The following is a 23065-nucleotide window of genomic DNA, read 5'->3' on the forward strand; positions in this document are numbered from 1 at the left end:
ACGACCCCCTTGAGGATAGGTGGTAAAAATGAATGAATGAATGACGTTTAATGTGATGTATGCATGCAACACATGGCGTGTGTCATCTACATTTAGGGTGCATTCACACTTGTCATGTTTTCTGGGTCACGATCCAAACCCTGGTGTGCACCAAACAAGTGGACCGCAGTCTCGGGACAAAAATACCAGAGTGAACACTAAATAGTGACAGTGGAGCTTCTGAGTTGTCGTAGGTTATGGGCCCAATAGTAGTTATTATGATTATTAGTGCTGCAAGTGGTTAACGAGCAGGTCATGCAGTTAGGATACCCGAGTTCGATTCCACCCATGGCCATCTCTGTGTGGATTTTCTCCGGGTACTCCGGTTTCCTCCCACAATCCAAAAACATGCTAGGTTAATTGGCGACTCCAAATTGTCCATAGGTATGAATGTGAGTGTGAATGGTTGTTTGTCTATATGTGCCCTGTGATTGGCTGGTGACCAGTCCAGGTCGCCCAAAGACCGCTGGGATAGGCTCCAGCACCCCCCGCGACCATCGTCTTTCCAACTTCTGTCCAACTGACACAAGAGAACAAGATTAAGATCAATAATGAGACTGAGCAACTTGTGAGATCTTCATCAATAATGCCCCTAAGCATCTTCAGCTGCAGGCTAAAAGAACCCTTCAAAACCTTCCTGAAGAGTGTTGACAGTAGTCAAGGTGATATAAGGCTCCGCCAGTACAGGCCTGTCAGTAAAGGGCCTCCAGTATGACTACTGAGGAGATTAAAATTTCATGATTCTTGAGGCAGAAATTGGGTCAACTGACTTTCTCTTTCATCAGACCACCAACTTTGGATCTCCATAGACCAGCCATACAGTATTTCCCCCAACCATCTGCTACTGGGCAATGGATTGGTGCCTAGTATTTGTTTTTGTATCTCTGGAGCCCAATCTAAAGAGAAACGGGGGAGAAAAGTAAATCATTTGCAATTTCCGTCTCCCTAAAGATCCCGTGAGAAGAACCCTTAAGCTTCATCTTTGATAAAACAGCCCTGCGGTGAACAAGCGCATCACGCTATAAATAAAACAGCGAGTCACAAGAAGTTCTGTGTACATTACAATCATTAAAATATGCTCTTTGTGTGTTTTCAGATCCGAGCCGGGGGGTTTGAGTACTCCCCCGGTACTCTCCACATTTACTCGGATAGCTTGCTAACTCTGCCTGCCATCATCGGGATCGGAGGGGGTGGCGGGATGCTCATGTTGGTCATCATCGCTGTCTTGATAGCTTATAAGAGGAAGTCCAGAGACGCAGACCGAACCCTGAAGCGTCTTCAGCTGCAGATGGACAACCTGGAGTCCAGAGTAGCCCTGGAATGTAAAGAAGGTATGACATAAGATGGTAAAGGTAGTCGGGAGATGGGTAGAACAACAAAAAAGTGGTGTCAATATGACTCAACTTACTTGATCGCTCAATTTTCGAAATGAATAAGCACTGCTGAAACCAAAAACTAATTTCAAACACAGGAACACCCTTTAAAGAAACAACCCAAAACATTCCGATCAATGAAATACTCTTCCCGTCAATGGGAAAACCCAGTCTATGCTCTTATTCCCACAGCCTAAAGAGCCCATGCTGCCGTCTGCTCTTCCAGCTGGCCTTTAGACATGCAAAGTGTGTGTAGGCGGCGTAACAGATAAAAGAGGCGGTCTTGAGGGTGTGGGCGAGACGTACAGTTCAATCATCCCTTGTCATTGCTGGAAGCAGACATCCCAACATTTGACTATGGACGATGGAAACTAGCATATGAGCAGTCATGAATAATTATGTTCTAGTTATGTTGTAGATGACTAAAGCTTAAAGAAGAGAATAGATTTTAAAATTCAGTACATCATTAATTATTACATTTGTTGGCAGACAGAATGCATAACGGTCATTTGTCTCCCACTGGGAATTTATGTATACTAAGCAACCGTGCATATGGATCACTGCTCTGATTAGATTAATTATTGCACAGGTGGACCTTAGGTTTTAGTATTGGTATTTTTAATGCACATTAAGATACCGGGACAAGATTCCGAAGTCCATTTTTGCCGTCATTCATCCACGACCCTCACCTAGTGTTGCAGCATGATAATGCACGGCCCCGTGTTGCAAAGATATGTGCCCAAATTCTGGAAGCAACCCAATTTGAAAGAAGTTCTATCGAGCATATTTTGGATGCTCTGGAACAATGTAACCCTTACATTTTATGGCCTTTTATTGTGGCCAGCCTAAGGGCACACCAGTGATAATCATGCTGTTGATATGCCATACCTGTGATGCGGATAAATTATGAATTACGGATGATCATGAACACATTTAGACAGATTTGTGTACAATGTTTTGTGTATCTTGGTAATAGTAATGGTAATGGTTTTATTTCATTTGAACATGCATCAGATTGCAATTGAATGCATCACATAATCAGTTCACAGTTCCACATGTCCAAAAGGAGTAGGAAGAAGCAAAGCTTATTAAATCCTACCCCTCCATCTGGTACTTTTACAATCAGTAATTGTTACATTTGTTCACTTCCTGCTTTCCTAATATAGTTTAAGTTGGTTTTTTTTTTAATTTATTTTACTTTTATTTAATTTTTTGTCACGTACCGAAGTACGAGGTGATATGACCATCCAATGACATAATGTGTACCATAGTAAGTGTCAATATAGTGATATATATAGCACATCATGACTGGTTCAAGACTCTTCATCCTTGTATTTAGCAAACATCAACTGCTTGTATTGTTTCTTGAATTGGCTCATCGTTGTGCATTGTTTGACTTCCTTACTCAATCCATTCCATAGTTTGATTCCACATACTGAAATGCTATGGCTTTTTAACGTAGTCCTAGCATATAAGTGTTTCAAATTTACTTCTTCCCTGTCACACTATCTTAGTGTTGTTGGGAGCTAAAGTTGATTGCTGTTGTTGCATCTGTTTTCTTCACTAGCTTTTGCTGAACTACAGACAGACATCCACGAGCTCACCCAAGAACTGGACGGAGCCGGAATTCCTTTCCTGGACTATCGGACATACGCAATGAGGGTCCTATTCCCGGGCATCGAGGACCATCCTGTGCTCAAGGAGATGGAGGTACGGGTCAGTACACCACCATCCCATCTTCAAACTAAAACATACTAAGTGGTAATATAGCTATAAATAGTAGCTACGACACTATTCATTCATTTTCTACTGCTTATCCTCACAAGGGTCACGGGCGTGCTGGAGCCTATCCTAGTTGTGTCCGGGCAAAAGGCGGGGTACACTCTGGACTGGCGGCCAGCCAATCACAGGGCACATATAGACAAACAACCATTCACACTCACATTCATACCTATGGACAATTTGGAGTCGCCAATTAACCTAGCATGTTTTGTGTGGGAGGAAACCGGAGTACCCGGAAAAACCCGCAAATGCACGGGGAGAACATGCAAACTCCACACAGAGATGGCCGAGGGTGGGATTGAACTCGGGTCTCCTAACTGTGAGGTCTGCACGCTAACCACTCGACCGCCGTGCAGCCCCACTTTTTTGTTTCTTTACTTTATTTGCCTTTTATTTAACCTGCAAATGTGTCAGATCATTTTGCCTGACCCTGTATAAGGAAGTCCGGCCCTCTGTGACATCACAAAGGAACGGTTTAACCACGCCTCTTGAAACGGAGCGTTTTGAGCCATCCCAAACGTCTTTCAGGGCTCACTTCCAAATCACTTGCAAACCTCACTTGCAAACCTCATTCTCTGAAACTTACAGAGGGTGGAATCGAACTCAGGTCTCCTAGCTGCGTGGCATCCACGCTAACCACTCATCCACCATGCAGCCGGCTATAACACTAATGAACAAACATTACATTTGCAACATGTAGTACAATCATGATAAAAAAATGTGTTTTTTAGACTGTATTGACTAGTATTGTAGTAGTAGTACTGTACTGTACTAGTACTGTATTGACAATTGACTGACTATAACATGCAACTACCCTAGCAGCAACAGATAGTGTTGCACTCCAACACATTTTATTGCTTCATTTATTTAGTGAATGAATTGTGCCTGGAGTCTGCAATCAGTGCTATCATGAAGATTTAGACTGTGCTGCTGCTTCATCAACATTGATTGGACCGCTGACTTTTAGAGTTAGTTAGTTTGACCTTTTTTCCAGTTAAGTGCTAATGTTAAGAGGAGAGAAAGATACTCCTGTTTTGCTTACATGGCATTGATGCCTTTTTTAACATTGTATTTATTAGATGTCACAGTATAATAGGGAGTATTATTGTTAAATACAGTTCCACTCCAGTCCTGTAGGTGGCAGTCTTTTGTGTTTTTTGAATGCTTAACACTGGTATATCACCCAGACCAAAGACAGCTGGGATAGGCTCCAGCATGCCCGCAACCCTCGTGACGATAAGCGGTATAGAAAATGTATGAATTATGAGATAAAAAGTCCTAACTAGCTGCACGGGAAAGAAGTGGTTAGCGTGCAGGCCTCACAGCTAGGAGACCAGAGTTCGATTCCACCCTCAGCCATCTCTGTGTGGAGTTTGCATGTTCTCCCTGTGCATGCGTGGGTTTTCTCCGGGTACTCCGGTTTCCTCCCACATTCCAAAAACATGCTAGGTTAATTGGCGACTCCAAATTGTCCATAGGTATGAATGTGAGTGTGAATGGTTGTTTGTCTATATGTGCCCTGTGATTGGCTGGCCACCAGTCCAGGGTGTACCCCGCCTCTCGCCCGAAGACAGCTGGGATAGGCTCCAGCACCCTTGTGACCCTTGTGAGGATAAGCAAAATGAATGTTGGTGGTTTCTGAAATCAGCCCAAATGTGCATCGCTTTTTGGTTCGATTTCCTGCAAATTTCCTGTGAAAACACCTAACTTATACTGATGTCAGACCAAATAGTCACTGTCGGTATCGAGTGTGACATCAAACATGAGCTCTGTCAATGAGAGAAGTGAAGGATACAATTACTGAATGGATGAGAAATATAACAAAACATTTTGTACAAAACCAGAGCCTAGAATGAGCTGCTGTGAACAACTGTCAGCATCTATGGATTCAGCCTGACAGTTCACTAAGTCCCTCGGCGCTTTCATGCCAATGCAGACCTGGACCTATTAAGGAATGGTGTAGACTTCTTTGCTTCTGTACTGTATTTCCTATTGGGTTATTAATGTGGAAACTAATGCTATTAGCGTTATTACTGTGTGACGTAGCCTTCCCATAAGAGCTACACAACTAAATACACACACTATATTGACACAGTGATACACAAAGCCTTCCTCAGTCCAGCTAGGAATCTCATTTAGATATTAAAGACTCGGACACTTCATTATAATACATTGCAGGAGACGATGCCATGCCAAAAGGATGACGACACAGAGCTATTAAAACAGGAGAAGGAGGCGGGGCTAGTAGCAGATTGACTGACGGGTGTCTTTAGGGCGTTGGGTGTGTTGTGCATGAGTGCTGACAGGTGCATGCCAGCGGGACGAGTGAGCGAGCATGTCACACACAAACACGTACAATCACGATATGCCTCGATGCTTTGGCACTTCTTGGCTCATCTTTTTTTTTTTTTGCCTTTCCTCACTGGACGTTAACGTGGTTGTTGATGCAGAAAGAGGTGTTTTAAAGTAGTGTCGCCATTTTCGACCAAGAAGCTGCCACTTTGTTCTTGGTATATTCCGTTTAGATTAGATCAATTTATTCACAGCATTTATGTTTTATGTTGTTCTATTTTTTATGGACATTTTTAATGTGAATAAATCTTTATTTTATTAGAATTAAAAAAATACAAGCACAACATTGTAAAGAGGGCAGCACGGTGGTCGAGTGGTTAGCGCACAGATCTCACAGCTAAGAGACCAGGGTTTGATTCCACCCTCGGCCATCTCTGTGTGGAGTTTGCATGTTCTCCCCGTGCATGCGTGGGTTTTCTCCGGGTACTCCGGTTTCCTCCCACATTCCAAAAACATGCTAGGTTAATTGGCGACTCCAAATTGTCCATAGATATGAATGTGAGTGTGAATGGTTGTTTGTCTATATGTGCCCTGTGATTGGCTGGCCACCAGTCCAGGGTGTACCCCACCTCTCGAACCAAAGACAGCTGGGATAGGCTCCAGCACCCCCGCGACCCTCGTGAGGAAAAGCGGTAGAAAATGAATGAATGAACATCCTAAAGGAATTGCACTGATGTAGACAAGTCAAAGTTGCCTTGCTCAAGAGCACCTAAACTAGCATATCATATTCCAAGTTAAGCGTGTCTAAAAGCACCTGACTGTCAAAGTATGTCCAACTTTTCCTTAACTCTGGTGACAACAATTATTTTCTTGTCAATAGTCTAACCGGAGCCAGACAGCGGCAATTATGTCAAATTATCTGCTCAAATAATTTTTGTGAAGGACAAAAAAAAAAAAACAAAACAGTGCAAAATATTTACCATCTTTAAAAAAAAGTGTGTATTGATCACTTCTTGCATTTAGATTTGATTACATGATGATTTACCTATGGTAAAATGACATTTTGTGTGTACAAATTGCTATTATTACTGCTGTGATTCATATTCCGTCTTCTGTCTTCAGGTGCAAGCAAACGTGGAAAAAGCTCTAACGTTGTTTGGCCAGTTGCTGACAAAGAAGCACTTCCTGTTGACGTTCATAAGAACTCTGGAGGCACAGAGGTGGGTTTACTTTACTTTTTTTTACCTATTTTTTATTTGTTTGTGTTGTTGTTATTATTATGGTTATTGTGTGCAGTGTTAGTACTGATACTGTAGAGACTATTATTATTATATACAACATTTATCAATAGAGTGAAAATATTTAATGTACAGGAGGTACTCAGTTTGTGTTTTCAGTCCTATAATGACTACGTAAGTTGAAAACTGAATTACGCTGTACACAAAACACATTAAGGGCATATAAATGCAATCATAAAAATATTACATATCATTACCCTATTAACATAATGGGGCTCTAATTTCGTATACCAAGCGCAGGCACGGCGCACCCACGCCCCCGTCCCTCCCACTGGTGCAAGTGGCAAAGAGGGAGGAGAGAGATTAATATTTAAATTTACTACACTGACAAGTACTTAAAATGATGGCACGAAAAAAAAATGTATTTGTAAAATTATGTAAATTTAACAACATTTGAAATGTCCTTCCAGGTCGTTTTCAATGCGGGACCGAGGCAACGTGGCGTCTCTGATCATGACGGCCCTGCAGGGGGAGATGGAGTATGCCACAGGAGTCCTGAAACAGCTTCTGTCTGACCTCATCGACAGAAACTTGGAGAGTAAAAACCATCCCAAGCTGCTTCTCAGGAGGTGAGGGATTAGCAAGATTTCATGCTGAAATCTGCAGACATGTATTTATGTATGTATATGCAGAACACTATGCACAGATGTCATGGAAAATTGTGTGTTTATAACATTAACAGTTTACATATACAGCATCAGAAACGACTAGAAAGTGTTAGTGGGATACATTGTTGTCTTCTACAAGCATGTATTTCCGATATGTAAATGATGATGTTATTACTCATAAGACTTTTTTGCTGATTTATTCTAATTGTCCCTATTACAGAACGGAGTCGGTTGCTGAGAAAATGCTGACTAACTGGTTTACATTCCTCTTGTATAAGTTTCTCAAGGTAAGGCAATCAATATTTCATATAAGACATTTCGTTACGTCATTACGATGTGTCAAGGATGTCAAGCATAGACCAGGTCGGAGCTGGCGAGGTTTCAGCGCACCTTCGGCGCACCATTTTGTTGCGAAATTGTCACTGTGCCAAAATCAAAATGTGGAGCGCCGCCACGGCTATCTCAGCGCAACCCAGTCTACTAATTTGGCTGTGCACCGTGGTGCGCTGGCCCAAATTAACTACTCTGTGGGCTGCGTCATACTCCGCCACGAAATTAGAATCTAAAGTGACATCGGGGGATTCAGATTTTATTCCAGTCTGACACTTTGGCAATCGATGCATGAATGTCAAGTTTCTTTGTATTCTATAACACAACAAAAATTTGCTTTTAATTTCCTCATCACCTTTAGGCCCTCCCAGTGTGTAATTTCATGCTTCTACAGAGCCCACAGTAAATGTGTTTGAGGCAAGCATAGACTAGGTCGGAGCTGGCAAGCTTTCGGCGCACCTTTGGCGCACCGTTTTGTTACGAAATTGTCACTGCGCCGAAATGAAAATGTGGACACCTCCGCTGGAGCGCCGCCACCGCTATCTCGGCGCAACCCAGTCTACTAATTAGGATGTGCACCGTGGTGCGCTGGGCCAAATTAACCACTCTGTGGGCTGCGCCGTACTCCGCCACAAAATTAGAGCCTAAAGTGACGTCGGGGGATTCAGATTTTATTCCAGTCTGACACTTTGGTGGCAATCGATGCGTGAATGTCAAGTTTATTTGTATTCTATAACACAACAAAAATGAGCTTTTAATTTCGTCATCACCTTTAGGCCCTCCCGATGTGTCATTTCATGCTTCTACAGAGCCCACAATAAATGTGTTTGAGGCAAGCATAGACTAGGTCGGAGCTGGCGAGCTTTCGGCGCACCTTTGGCGCACTGTTTTGTTACGAAATTGTCACTGCGCCAAAATGAAAATGTGGACACCTCCGCTGGAGCGCTGCCACGGCTATCTTGGCGCAACCCAGTCTACTAATTAGGATGCGCACCGTGGTGCGCGGTGCCAAATGAACCACTCTGTGGGCTGTGCCGTACTCCACCATGGTTTTATTCCAGTCTGACACTACGGCAATCGATGCCACAGTGTTTGATCTATCTTTTAAACTTTTCTTGCATCTTTGTTTACATCATTCGCTTAGCTAGGTAGCTTGAGTTATCCGCTTAGCTTCTTTTCTTCAGACTCTTTTTACCGTAGTGACACTTCTTTTTTCAACAAACAAGCAAAGAAGTTAGTTCAGAGCTTGTTTTTGACCTGAATATCATGTTCATCGGGTATGTGGAGGGTCATTTGACAATTATTTTGAGGCTGGAGCCTATCCCAGCTGTCTTTGGGGAGAGGCGGGGTACACCCTGGACTGGTTGCCAGCCAATCACAGGGCACATATCGATAAACAGTCATTCACATTCATGTTACACCAGAACATGCATCACATTACATTTAGGTGTGTATCAAATAGTACAAAAATAGAGGCAAAAAAAAAACAATCTGCCCACAGTTAATTACCTATTTGCCAGGTAATTATTTGGCCCATGGGATTGTGTAACGATAGCCCTGACCAATAGCACTCAAAATAAGTTCTCTGTTTTTTTTTCCCCTCTGACTTGTACTTGAAGGTTACATCCATTAACGAGTGTGGTATTCTACTATTAAAGCGCTCACTCTCTTTACCTGTGTCCTCCCCTTGACCAGGAGTGCGCCGGCGAGCCTCTTTTCATGCTCCACTGTGCCATCAAGCAGCAGATGGAGAAAGGACCCATCGACGCCATCACAGGAGAGGCGCGCTATTCTCTGAGCGAGGACAAGCTCATCAGGCAGCAGATTGACTACAAAACGCTGGTCAGTAAACTTAATGTGCCCTTCTGCTTTTGGGGCCTTCAGGCACCGCCGTTACTCGATAGAAACAGTAGAAACGTGGGAACCATTGTTTACTCAATGGGTAATTAGTTGGAATTACTGGTGGAATGTTTGGAGTGGAGTATATGAAATATTAGGCGACCTTTCATCCATTTTTTTCAACTTTCACATTCATTCATTCATTCATTTTCTACCGCTTATCCTCACGAGGGTCGGGGGGGTGCTGGAGCCTATCCCAGTCTCCGGGTGAGAGACGGGGTACATCCTGGACTGGTGGCCAGCCAATAACAGGGCACATATAGACAAACAACCATTCACACTCACATTCATACCGATGGACAATTTGGAGTCACCAATTAACCTAGCATGTTTTTGGAATGTGGGAGGAAGCCGGCGTACCTGGAGTCCTGCGTGCTAACCACTCCTCCACCGTGCAGCCCATGTTTTTTCATTTATTCATTAAATTAATCAATAAAATGTTACTTCTAAGCATGCAAATTTTCCTAATTTTCGATTTTATCCACTGATATTATCTAAAATGCATTCTTTGTTTTCTCTGTCAGACGCTGCACTGCGTGAACCCCGAGAACGAGAACGCCATGGAGGTGACGGTGAAGTGTCTAAACTGTGACACCGTCACTCAGGTCAAAGAGAAACTCCTAGATGCTGTCTACAAGGGCAGCCCCTACTCACTCAGACCCAAAGCTTGTGACATGGACCTCGGTAAGGCATGGGATCAGTTTACTCGCCAAGACATGTCATTTGATAATTACTGGTCTATTGAAGAAGTCCATGTTCTTTTCTATTTTCTAAACTGAAGAATGGCGTCAAGGTCGAATGGCCCGCATCATTCTGCAGGACGAAGATGTCACGACAAAGATAGACAACGACTGGAAAAGACTCAACACGTTGGCTCACTATCAGGTACGCTAATGCATAAAAGTCAGGTTTTGCACTGAAGATGCGGTGTCATAATGTTTTTTTGGGGGGGGACTTTCATTTAATGTGCAGGTTACAGATGGCTCAGTGATTGCTCTGGTGCCAAAGCAGAACTCTGCCTATAACATCTCCAATTCATCCACCTTCACGAAGAGCCTCAGTAGATACGGTATGCTCGCCTTCTTATCACGTTGATCCCCATCTCTCACTGCGGCCCATCTCTGTGTTTATGATGGCTGCAATCATAGCTTCCATTCTTCTTTCTTTCTCTCTCTCTCTCACTCCCAATGGCAGTCCTTTTTATCCAGCGCCATCGCCTCAGGCCAAGGCTGTTTAATGGCTATTTCCAAGCAGTCTGTAAATGAGAGGCATAAAAGAAGACTTTAGCTGACAAAGAAAAGGAGGCAAGAGAGGCAGTCAGTCAGTAGCCCACGTATACATGGACCCAAATATTCCAATTCCATTCGGGTTTTTTGCTCAAACAGAAAGAATGTAACCTTTGTATACACCTCATTCCGAAAGAAAAGTGCCAATCCAAATGAATATATAATCGGATTCACAGGGGTGGAATATTCCTTTCCCCAATCCGATTGAGGTATCTTGTACCCGCTCAAACGGAAAGTTGTCAGGGTGCGTTCTTCTTCGTGGTGTTTTTCTTCTTCTGTTGTTTATTGACGGTTGGCAAGCTGCTTTCGTGTGCATTAGCGCCATCTGTGGAACAGAATCTAAACCCTTCTATACGCCATTCACCAGTCCAGTTTTATTAAAAAAGAAAATATATATCTATATAAAACATGTCCGGAGTTTAATTATAAAATATTAGCAAGATTGAACTTTATCTTTTCCTGTTCCCGGGTGCGTTCTTTCAGCGAATGCTAAGATATGACGTAACACGCAGCTCCAGACGTTCTTCGTGGAGGCGAGGAATCGGCACTGGACTGCTGCGGAAAGTTTGTTTTTAATTCAAACTAAATTTCAAGACTGGATGAACGGAAAACTGGCTATACGGAGTTATTCCAACAAGAAAGTCGGTATCACGTGATGTTGGTGTTTACGTTTTACTGCGTATGCCCCATTGACTATTCTGGTTGATTATACCGGCGTATGTAGACATGCGATTGGAATATTCCTTTCCATGGATACCACTGTTTTCGGAAAAGTCATTCGGAAAGAGAAAAACGGAGGTGCCACACAAAAAATTGGGAACGTTTAACAATTTAAAAGACGGATAAAGTGAGAGATGAATATCTGATGGAAACTAATCTCATACATGCTAAAATTCAGGGTTGCGGGGGGATGCTGGAACCTACCCCCAGTTGACTTTTGGGTTAAAGGCGAGATACACACTTAAGTGGTCAAGGTCAATCATAGAGTCGGATAGACAAACAACCATTGACCCAGAGTAATAATAATAATAATAATACATTTTATTTTATAGTGCTTTTCAAAATACTCAGACACTTTACAGAAGAATGGAGTTGAATAAAGCAAGTAAACAGAGTAGAAGACACACCAAAATACAACATTTATTCGTTAATACACAGTTAAAACATGAGTAAAAGCGGGGCGGGGCACAGCAGTACAGCAGTACCCGGAGAAACTGCACAGATTTGGCCAACGGAGGTCGGGTCTTCCAGAACAGCTGTGAAGCCAAGTCCTAACCACTAGACCACCGTGTGGCCAGAAGCTATAATTGTAAAATAAATGATATCGTTTTTTTATTTAAAGGTTTAAAGGTACACCTTTCTCTCTCATCTCCAAATTCCCCCGTTTTTATCCGCCAATGCCTTCTTCTCCAGATGAAGGATAAGCGGGATCACCTCCATCTGATCTCCCCTCTGTGTAGCTCGTCTTTCCATTTCCATCTTCCCGGCTATCTCTCCAAAGAGAACAGTCGCAGATACTCATCTCCTTGCTGTAGCGCTAATCAACTTTGACACCCCGTCCATGAATAATGAAACACACAAAGCAGAAGGAGAACGATGGAGGGCGAGTGTGAGTTTCATACGATAAAAAGTCCACCAGGGAATGGTTCTCTATGCTCTTTAAAACCCACTATGGGATGTAGACAAATGGACTGGAATGGGTGGAGGCTACATGACTTGATTTTGTGGTTCTAGAGAGCATGCTGAGAACAGCCAGTAGTCCAGACAGCCTTCGATCGCGGACACCCATGATCACCCCGGACTTGGAGAGTGGAACGAAATTGTGGCATCTGGTGAAGAACCATGACCATTCAGACCAGAGAGAGGGAGACCGGGGCAGCAAAATGGTTTCCGAGATCTACCTGACCAGACTCTTGGCTACGAAAGTAAGAAACAGAGTGTTGTTAATTCCCAGTGGCTTGAAACACATCAGGGTTCTGATGGCAGCGTATGGTCTTCTTCCATTAAGGGCACACTACAGAAGTTTGTGGACGACCTCTTTGAGACCATATTCAGCACGGCACACAGAGGCAGCGCTCTTCCTCTGGCCATCAAGTACATGTTTGACTTCCTGGACGAGCAGGCAGACAAACATTCCATCACGGACTACGACGTACGACACACCTGGAAGAGCAACTGGTAAACGTCTTTTCATTCATTCATTCATTTTCTACCACTTTTCCTCACGAGGGTTGCTGGGGGTGCTGGAGCCTATCCCAGCTGTTTCGGGCGAGACGCCGGGTACACCCTGGACTGGTGGCCAGCCAGCCAATCACAGGGCACATATAGACAAACAACCATTCACACTCACATTCATACCTATGGACAATTTGGAGTCGCCAATTAACCTAGCATGTTTTTGCAATGTTTTTGCGGAGTACCCGGAGAAAACCCACACATGCACGGGGAGAACATGCAAACTCCACACAGAGATGGCCGAGGGTGGAATTGAACCCTGGTCTCCTAGCTGTGAGGTTTGTGCGCTAACCACCCGTCCGCCTTGCAGGCCCATGAACTTTTATTTCATGCTGCCTGTTGGGTTCAGCACTAGACAGCTCCAACACAGCATTAGAGCCCTCTAGACATGATGTAACACCCCTACAGTCACCATTACGCTCATATTACCAATATTTTATATATAATCAGATTAAAAATTAACTATAAGACATAAATAAGACTTGTGGCCGTGTGGGTTTCAATAAACGTCTTCTGGACGTGTGGACAACAAGTGACATCGAGGTTTTGGAGTTGAGTAGTACCCTGTGTTGTTGTTATGCTTAACCTTATGACAGAGTTGACCGAGGGTGGAATTGAACCCTGGTCTTCTAGCTGTGAGGTCTGCACGCTAACCACTCGTCCACCGTGCAGCCCCAACGTCTTTTCAGTATTGTTTTCATATACAGTATAGTTTGTTTATGTGTTAACATTAATTCATTTTCTACTGCTTAGCCGGGTCGTGGGGGTGCTGGAGCCTATCCCAGTGGCCAGCCAATCACAGAGCACATTTAGACAAACAACCATTCACACTCACATTCATACCTATGGACAATTTTGTTGTTTTTGGAATGTGGGAGGAAACCGGAGTACATGTAAACTTTACACAGAGATGGCCGAGGGTGGAATTGAACTTGGGTTTCTTAGCTGCGGGGGCTGTGTGCTAACCACTTTTCCACCATGCTATGTGTTAACCAGATCTTATGCTCTTTTCTCTTCTGCATCTCTGTAGCCTCCCTTTGAGGTTCTGGGTGAACGTCATCAAGAACCCGCAGTTTGTCTTCGACATCCAAAAGAACAGCATCACCGATGCCTGTCTGTCCGTGGTGGCCCAGACCTTCATGGACTCATGTTCAACATCCGAACACAAACTGGGGAAAGACTCACCGTCCAACAAACTCCTCTACGCTAAAGACATCCCTAACTACAAGAACTGGGTGGAAAGGTACCGTCATTAAAATACATACAGAAAACCTCATAATAAATGATGTGGAATAAGTAAAAGTACCAACAGGTAGCTTGATATTGTAGTACACCGTCAGCTAAAACAAATGCTAAGCAATTTTCTGGTTTCTGCCTTCATTTCAAATCAGCATCTTGCATTCCCGGCTTATTAATATACAATATGCAAAGGGACAGTTCCCTGTGATTTCATTCTTCTTTTTATCCTCCTCATCAAGCACTGAGATGGAAAAGACACAGGTGATTGGAGGGTTTGTTCCAACTGTGACGTTATTTACCGCTCACTACAAACATTTCCCCCCAGTTTGCCCCCCCTCTCTTCATCTTTTATTCAGCACTGTAATGTTACTCAGCTGCAGATAAGTTATGCACCACTGATGCTTGCTGTAGTTGCCTTTCATGGGTGACTCTATTAATCTCCAAGTAGCTTTTCAAGGCTGCTTCCTTTCCTGCTGCTTAAACTTCCAGACATGATGGTGAGAAGTACTGTGCTGGTGGTTGAAGTATTTCAGTACAAGCGACCTACCTATTGATGATGCCCAGTAAGCATGTTAATAATAGTGGATTGAGGTTCTAACTGCGTCATCATCTTCCCCTTCCAGGTATTACTCTGATATCTCGCGTATGCCTGCCATCAGCGATCAGGACATGAGTGCCTACCTAGCAGAGCAGTCCCGCCTGCACCTCAGCCAGTTCAACAGCATGTCTGCACTGCACGAGATCTACTCTTACATCACCAAATACAAAGACGAGGTGAGGGGTTCTGTTTGTGGAAGGTCATCTCAGCTTTCAGAGACAATATTACATGAAGCTGATGGTTATCATGGTATAGTTCTTAATGGATGCCTTAAATTAAGGGTCAAGAACCTTTTTATCATAAATAAAATACTACTTATCATTAATTTAACTTCTGGTGCTGCATAAATTTGCTGATGATTTGATATTTTTCACATTTTCTAACACTGATTTCTGTAACATTGTACTGTATACGGGCTGCTGCACAGTGAACGAGTGTTTAGCACACAGACCTCACAGCTAGGAGACCAGGGTTGAATTCCACCCTCGGCCATCTCTGTGTGGAGTTTGCATGTTCTCCTTGTGCATGCGTGGGTTTTCACCCAGACCAAAGACAGCTGGGATAGGCTCCAGCATGCCCGCGACCCTCGTGAGGATAAGCGGTATAGAAAATGAGTTAAATAGTCCTAACTAGCCGCACGGTGGATGAGTGGTTAGCGCTCAGACCTCACAGCTACAAGACCATGTTCTCCCTGTGTATGCGTGGGTTTTCACCCAGACCAAAGACAGCTGGAATAGGCTCCAGCACCCCCGCGACCCTTGTGAGGATAAGCGGTATAGAAAATGAATGAAATATGAGTTAAATAGTCCTAACTAGCTGCACGGTGGTTCAATTCCACCCTCGGGCATCTCCGTGTGGAATTTCCATGTTCTCCCCGTGCATGCGTGGGTTTTCTCCGGGTACTCCGGTTTCCTCCCACATTCCAAAAACATGCTAGGTTAATTGGCCACTCCAAATTGTCCATAGGTATGAATGTGAGTGTGAATGGTTGTTTGTCTATACTGTATGTGCTGGCGACCACTCCAGGGTGTACCCCGCCTCTCGCCTGAAGACAGCTGGGATAGGCTCCAGCACCCCCGCAACCCTCATGAGGATAAGCGGTATAGAAAATGAATGAATGAATGAATGAGTTAAATAGTCCTAACTAGTCGCACGGTGTGCGAGTGGTTAGCTTGCAGGCCTCACAGCTAGGAGACCCGAGTTCGATTCCACCCTTGGCCATCTCTGTGTGGAGTTTGCATGTTCTCCCCGTGCATGCGGCTTCCTCCCCCATTCCAAAAACATGCTAGGTTAATTGGCGACTCCAAATTGTCCATAGGTATGAATGTGAGTGTGAATGGTTGTTTGTCTATATGTGCCCTGTGATAGGCTGGCCACCAGTCCAGGGTGTACCCCGCCTCTCGCCTGAAGACAGCTGGGATAGGCTCCAGCACCCCTGCGACCCTTGTGAGGAAAAGCGCTAGAAAATGAATGAATGCACTGAATAGGTCACAAGCCGCAGGTTCCCGACCCCTGCTTTAAATGTCACTCAAAAGTTGTGCCCCCCCCCCCCTCCCCTTTCCATGAGTCATCACACTCCTACAGCACATGATGGGTGGTTATATATATTTCCATCAACCTTCTATTTCCTCTACTTTATCACAGTTTTCATGATGAAAGACGATCAGCCTCTTTGCATCCCTTCCCTTCCTCTCCATCCCCGTGATTAAAAGCTACCATATATTAGGATAGTTGCTTGCAGCTGGCTCTATTCAAACCATCTGCTCCCTTCATGACAGTCTTAGGTATGCTGTAGCTGTAAGATGCCCAAGCATGTCTCTTATATTATATGATGGCATACAAGTAGCACATGTCCACACAATAAGATTGAATGCAGATGCGGGATGACGCATAAACATCAACCTCTTTCTGTTCAATAGCAGGGAGCCTAAAATTGACACTCTTGACAGGATTTTGAGCATTCAGCTTATTTTTCGACTATTTTATTTGTAGTCCTTATTTTTTCTTTCTCTTTTGGCTTCTAACGTGTAATGTCCCTCTGATGTACTCGTTCATGATCCTATCCATCCTGGTCACTCCCAATGAGAACGTCAGCATCCTCATCTCTGCTACCTCCAGTTCTGCATCCTGTCTTTTCCTCTCTAGACCAGGGGTCGGCAACCTTTCCTATCAAAAGAGACATTTTACCTCATTGCTCACTAAAGGAAAATAGACTGGAGTTGCATAATATAATTCATAAACAATATCTTATGAACTTTCAAAAGTATATACCTGATGCCTGAGGAAAAAGATTTGTTTGACTGCCAGATTTAGAGGGAATTTTGGGGTATCAAAGTAGTTCCGAGGAGAAAAAATGTAATTTCAATTACTCTTGCTAGCATCGGAACTTGCTAATACAGAAGATAAATGTTTAAATGTTTACATTTGTTGACAAACATGTTTATTCTGTCCTCTACAAGTTCAGGTGTTGAATACTTGAGCATTGCGAAGGGAGCCACAACAAAGAGGCTGAAGAGCCACATGCGGCTCTGGAGCCGTGGGTTGCTGACCCCTGGTTTAGTTAATAAGACCATTTAATTTTTGACCTTTTTAATGATTTTATTCCGGAACAAAAGGCAGTGGTATCATCTACAAATAATACATCATTGATGTACTAGTTGAATAGTTTTGGTCCCAGTGTTGACCCCTGGGGTACTCCACCACTGGGGTACTGTGGAAATGTGTTTTCTCCTGGCTTTACGTATTGCTTCCTGTCAGCTAAGTAGCTTTTGACCCAGTTGAAAACTAATTCTCTGATTCTGTACCTTTTTGAATTTTGTAATTTTGTGAATTTTTATAAACTTTCAAAAGTTTATACCTGATGCCTGAAGAAATGTGCAGCGACATGCTCACATCCGGCGCAAATTTCGAGTCTCCGATGATTTTGATTGACTTGAATACTTGAGCATTGCGAAGGGAGCCCAAACAAAGAGGCTGAAGAGCCACATGCGGCTCTGGAGGCGTGGGTTGCAGACCCCTGGTTTAGTTAATATGACTATTTAATCTTTGACCTTTTTAATGATTTTAGTCCAGAACAAAAGGCAGTGGTATCATCTGCAAATAATACATCAGTGATGTACAAGTTGAATAGTTTTGGTCCCAGTGTTGACCCCTGGGGTACTCCACCAAAGAGATGTGTAAATATACACATCTCATTCAAATTTTAGATAGCGTACACTCAGATGTACGCATGATAATCATTTCATGTTTTTCTCCATTTTTCTTCAGCTCCTCTCGGCATTACAGAAAGACGAGCAATCACGGCGACAGCGGCTACGTGGCAAGCTGGAGCAGGTCATCGACACCATGGCGTTGACTAGCTGAGGGTTAAACCAGCGGAACGCCTCTGCTCGGATTGCTGGCCAACACTCGACTTTACGCTCCCGGACAAATAAAAGTAAATTTAATCGGCTCAATGACAACAGAGGTGAGCTTTAATGAATGAAGTTCACTTCTTATTTAAGACTGAGCCACAAACGGATGAACCAAACCACTCACACGGCGTGTGTTGACTCCAGTCCAGCAGAGGGCAACAGTTGGGTTGTTTGGACGCAATCAGGACCTAAATCGGGTGCAAATGCAACAGCCGTAAACTGTGAGCAAACGAAAGAAACCAGGATACTTGATGCCGTTTTTTTTTCCCTTTCCTGTTGCCATTTTCAGGGTGGACACACATAGGAGGATATCATTTCCTGTGGGGAAAAACTCTTCCTCACACTCCGATTCAAAACTCCCTACCAACCGACAAGGAGTCATTACAGTCCAAACCGTTTTATTGCTTATGGTTTACCTTGACGTTTAATTCCATCCCCACCATACTGCCTCCTGTCCTTAGTGCTGTGCCGCTCGTATTACTGCTGAATTTGCACAACAAAAGCTAAATCAAAAGAGAGCAAAGGATATATGAACACATTTATAAATATATAAATACAGACCTCTGAGTTGAAAGAGATGGTTTTTGCATTTAATGTATAAATTGATAGGTTTGACAGGATTTGATATTTCCAAGTAAAAAAAAATGTGAAAACCTAAAAAAAAAAAAACACATGGAAAAGATGTTCTGTGCCATGTTTTACTTTGAATGTTGTTTAGTGCAAAGATACTTTTTTTTAATGTTTAGATGAAATGTGTTAAGAAAATGTTGTCATGCTTAGTGAGACTTTGGGGGGAAAAAAATCCGTAAATGGAAAAATAGACATAAATTGCAGAATTTCTATATTTAATGAGTACAACATGTCGACAAGTCAGTGCTGTTCATTTTTCAGAATCCATCCACGGTGGATAATTCTGTTTACCAGCCCCTTTTACACAGATATCCTGCAAGGTCGCTACATCAGGGGTCCTATTTATGAAGCTACGCAGATTTTGGGTTTCTGTTTTCCATAATTCTATATACACTTTTCAACGAGACCCCTGGTCTGCAATAAACCAGATTTAGCTTTTCACACAGAACCCAGCAAAGCCGGGCTAATGTGGAATCTATATATATATATATATATATATATATATATATATATATATATATATATAACACCCCTCCTGTAATTCCTCCTTAACCTCACATTCAATATCGATGTAGGCATCCTGGTTGAGTTACTACCTCTATATGACGCAATATGGGTGGAACGTCTCAGTATTTCCATTTCGTATTCATGCTGTTTGCACAGAACAGCAAAATGGCTAAAACAGAAACTGTGTAAAAGGGGCTACTGATGCAGCGTCTAGATTAGATTAGGCTTGATAGAACTTTACTGATACTTTGGGCATGTACCAGTAGCAGCAACACCGTATGACGTATACAGGACTGGTGCTCCTGTTACATTCTGCTAACTTTATGGGCACGCCTTGTTCCCACCAAGCAGTACGTTTTGCAAACTGAATCGTACCGCTTCATAGGAAGAAGACTTATCTATAATGTTTAATTAGTCTCATTCTAAATTACGGACCTGTTTTTTTTTGCGGACAGAAGTGCTTAGAGAAATATTTTATTTATATTCCAATCTGCAGTTGAAACTGTAAGACTCTTACAATGTGAATGTGCTTTGTGAAAAGATTCTGAAATGTAGTTTTACTGTTTTTGTTTACATGTCGAAGGCCTTTTCTCTTTGCTTCATTTTGTGGTTTTATGAGGGTTAAAATGAAATGGGGTTTCCAGTATGCACATGTTTGACTCCAGTATGTCTATATGAGCCTGATATCTGTAGAATTTAGTAGGATTTAATACAAAAAGTGAAAAATCAGATCAAATCAGGAGCACTAATGTTGCTTAAAATGATCTAATGCTAAACATTTTTTGTATGGTTTCCTACTAAATTCCATGCAGGATGCAGTCAAGTTATGGTGAGAGACATTTTTTTTTTTGCAAGAAAATGTAATAATTGTTTCAAGCAGACCGATGTAAACCCTGTAAGTGATTGTTTTGCAAAAATAGAGCACAAGACCAGACTGATTCAACAACTTACGTCCCATGAGGTTTTCAATTGATGGAAAGCTCGCCGTCATGTTTCACTGATCAAAGGCACAGTTCTTAAAAAGACATTGAAGAAAATGAGAAATTGTTTCTTATTTCACAGGTTTATTTTTTTTGTACATTATGTCAGAAAACAACTTTCACTTTGAAGCCAAGGGCTAGCCTATAAACCAGGTAAGTATTACCTAAGTGTTACCTCTTTTAAGACCTAATACTGTCAGACATTTGGGTTAATGTGAGGAAATTAGGCCTTCTAATTATATTCAGGTTTTCTAATAAAATACACATTTAAGTTCAACACAAGTACAATTCAGCATACAAAGCTATGCGTTGTGGTCTGAAAAAAATAATGAATGATAATAATAGTGATAATAATCACAGCTGGGGTAGGTTCTAAACAAAAAAGCGGTTTAAGACACTTCCTACTTTAACTTAAGTGGCGGACATGAAAGGTAGCGGTCCAAAGTTGTATGCTTTGTCAATATTATTTCTGTAATACAAATTCATTCATTCATTTTCTACCACTTTTTCCTTACGAGGGTCGCAGAGGGTGCTGGAGCCTATCCCAGCTGTCTTTGGTCAAGAGGCGGTCCGGAGGTTTTCTCTGGAGTACCCAGAGAAAACCCACGCATGCATGGGGAAAACATGGAAACTCCACACGGAGATGCCCGAGGGTGGAATCGAATTCTGGTCTCCTAGCTGTGTGGCCTCGCTAACCACTCGAACCACTGACATTCCAACACCAAACAGCTATTATTTTTCAAAATTATTCATTCATTTTATTCCGCTTATCTTCACTCGGGTCGCAGGGGATGCTGGAGCCTATCCCGGCTGTCTTCAGGCGAGAGGCGGGGTACACCCTGGCCTGGTCGCCAGCCAGCCAATCACAGGGCACATATAGACAAACAACCATTCACACTCACATTCATACCTATGGACAATTTGGAGTCGCTAATTAACCTAGCATGTTTTTGGAATGTGGGAGGAAACCGGAGTACCCGGGAAGAACATGCAAACTCCACACAGAGATGGCCGAGGGTGGAATTGAACCCTGGTTTCCTAGCTGTGAGGTCTGCATGCTAACCACTCAACCAACGTGCAGCAACACAAATGAGTATGTGTATTTTAATTAATAATCACATAAACTGCAAATCATTTTACAGGATGCAATTCCAGTTATTCTGTTGAAACAAACATTTGAGTGTCCCTCACAGAGTTACACAAACATTATCAGGACTTTATCAGGTGCAAGGATGTATCCCGGGTTACTGTTGACATGGAAACGCCATTGGAGAAATTTGTTTTGGAGACAGAGGGGCTCAAGCCACAAGCAGATAGTCACAACAAGGTGTTAGGAAAGCAGAAATACTGTATACATTCATGACTTATAATGCTAAAATATAACATTTCCATCACAACTTAGACTTTATTGATTCACAAGGGAAATTGCTTGAAGCGTATTTAGCATACACGAGTCATACTCCTTATGTATTCTATTCTATTTGAATGTACTTTGTATATACCTTATTGCGTCATATGTTGACAACTGGACATCCATTGCATCCTGGTCACCCTGGAAGCAGGATTCCCCCTTTCTATGGTCCCGTCGCAAGGTTTCTTTTTTTTTTTCCTTTGTCCAGATGGGGGTTCAGATCAAGGGATGACGTCTATCGTCTATTTCAGTCTATTGTTGCTTAGTCGTAAAGCCCTTTGAGGCTCTTTTGTGATTAAAGTTGTTCTCATATAAATATAAAGTTTGCATGTTCTCCCCGTGCATGCGTGGGTTTTCTCCGGGTACTGTGGTTTTCCTCCCACATTCCAAAAACATGCTAGGTTAATTGGCGACTCCAAATTGTCCATAGGTATGAATGTGAGTGTGAATGGTTGTTTGTCTATATGTGCCCTGTGATTGGCTGGCTGGCCACCAGTCCAGGGTGTACCTCTCGCCCAAAGACAGCTGGGATAGGCTCCAGCACCCCCGACCCTTATGAAGATTAGCAGTAGAAAATGAATGAATGAATAAACTTGGTGTTTTTTTAATGTTCTTATGTACGGCGCTTATGTTTGATTTCACCCCCGTTTTTTATTAGACTGATAACACGTCCATTCAAATGCCCTCAACCTCTGGGGTATTACGTTCATTTGACAGGTGAGCCATCAATCAAAATGTTAAAAAAAAAAAAAAAAAAACTTACAAAGACGAGACATTTCGACCCCCCGTAGAGAATCTGACTTGGATATCAGTTGTCTGCAATCTGAATAGGACTGACCTACCTTTATAATCCTCCATTCTTTTCTTCAGGGGCCACTTCCATCTTCATCTCCAGTTTCAATACTCTCATACTCTCCACTGCAACATTTCCAAGAGATTATCACATCGGTAATTACATTTTTTTTCTACCTTGTACCTTTCCTCAGATGTGTCTTTTATTTGGTAAAAGGGTTGTTCTTCTTAACCTGACACGCTAAACAAGGAACGAGCTCTGAAAAAGACATTTTGACCAATCGCATAGCTTGTTCACTTCAAAGAGCCGACTCTGAGAGCCCTTTCGTTTTTTGACCGACACATCACTAGTT

General features: G+C 42.7%; 1 protein-coding gene across 3 annotated transcripts in view; it reads left to right on the plus strand.

Moving 5' to 3' along the window:
• Positions 1 to 21040, plus strand: part of LOC131137090 (plexin-A1-like) — a 183608-nt gene extending 162568 nt beyond the window's left edge. For 2 of the 3 annotated variants that reach the window (XM_058084629.1, XM_058084628.1), the window contains exons 20-33: positions 1136 to 1370; positions 2980 to 3128; positions 6609 to 6706; positions 7195 to 7353; positions 7613 to 7679; positions 9418 to 9564; positions 10146 to 10305; positions 10403 to 10506; positions 10594 to 10690; positions 12642 to 12832; positions 12916 to 13085; positions 14173 to 14385; positions 15005 to 15155; positions 18247 to 21040. In XM_058084629.1, the coding sequence (XP_057940612.1) occupies positions 1136 to 1370; positions 2980 to 3128; positions 6609 to 6706; positions 7195 to 7353; positions 7613 to 7679; positions 9418 to 9564; positions 10146 to 10305; positions 10403 to 10506; positions 10594 to 10690; positions 12642 to 12832; positions 12916 to 13085; positions 14173 to 14385; positions 15005 to 15155; positions 18247 to 18342 (2037 nt within the window). In that variant the 3' untranslated portion in view covers positions 18343 to 21040. The remainder of the gene's footprint in view (positions 1 to 1135; positions 1371 to 2979; positions 3129 to 6608; positions 6707 to 7194; positions 7354 to 7612; positions 7680 to 9417; positions 9565 to 10145; positions 10306 to 10402; positions 10507 to 10593; positions 10691 to 12641; positions 12833 to 12915; positions 13086 to 14172; positions 14386 to 15004; positions 15156 to 18246) is intronic. The other variant, XM_058084630.1, reaches the window with a different exon arrangement.
• Positions 21041 to 23065: the final 2025 nt, after the last annotated feature.

The sequence above is a fragment of the Doryrhamphus excisus genome, chromosome 10, assembly GCF_030265055.1.
Source record: "Doryrhamphus excisus isolate RoL2022-K1 chromosome 10, RoL_Dexc_1.0, whole genome shotgun sequence".
Taxonomy (NCBI): Eukaryota; Metazoa; Chordata; class Actinopteri; order Syngnathiformes; family Syngnathidae; genus Doryrhamphus; species Doryrhamphus excisus.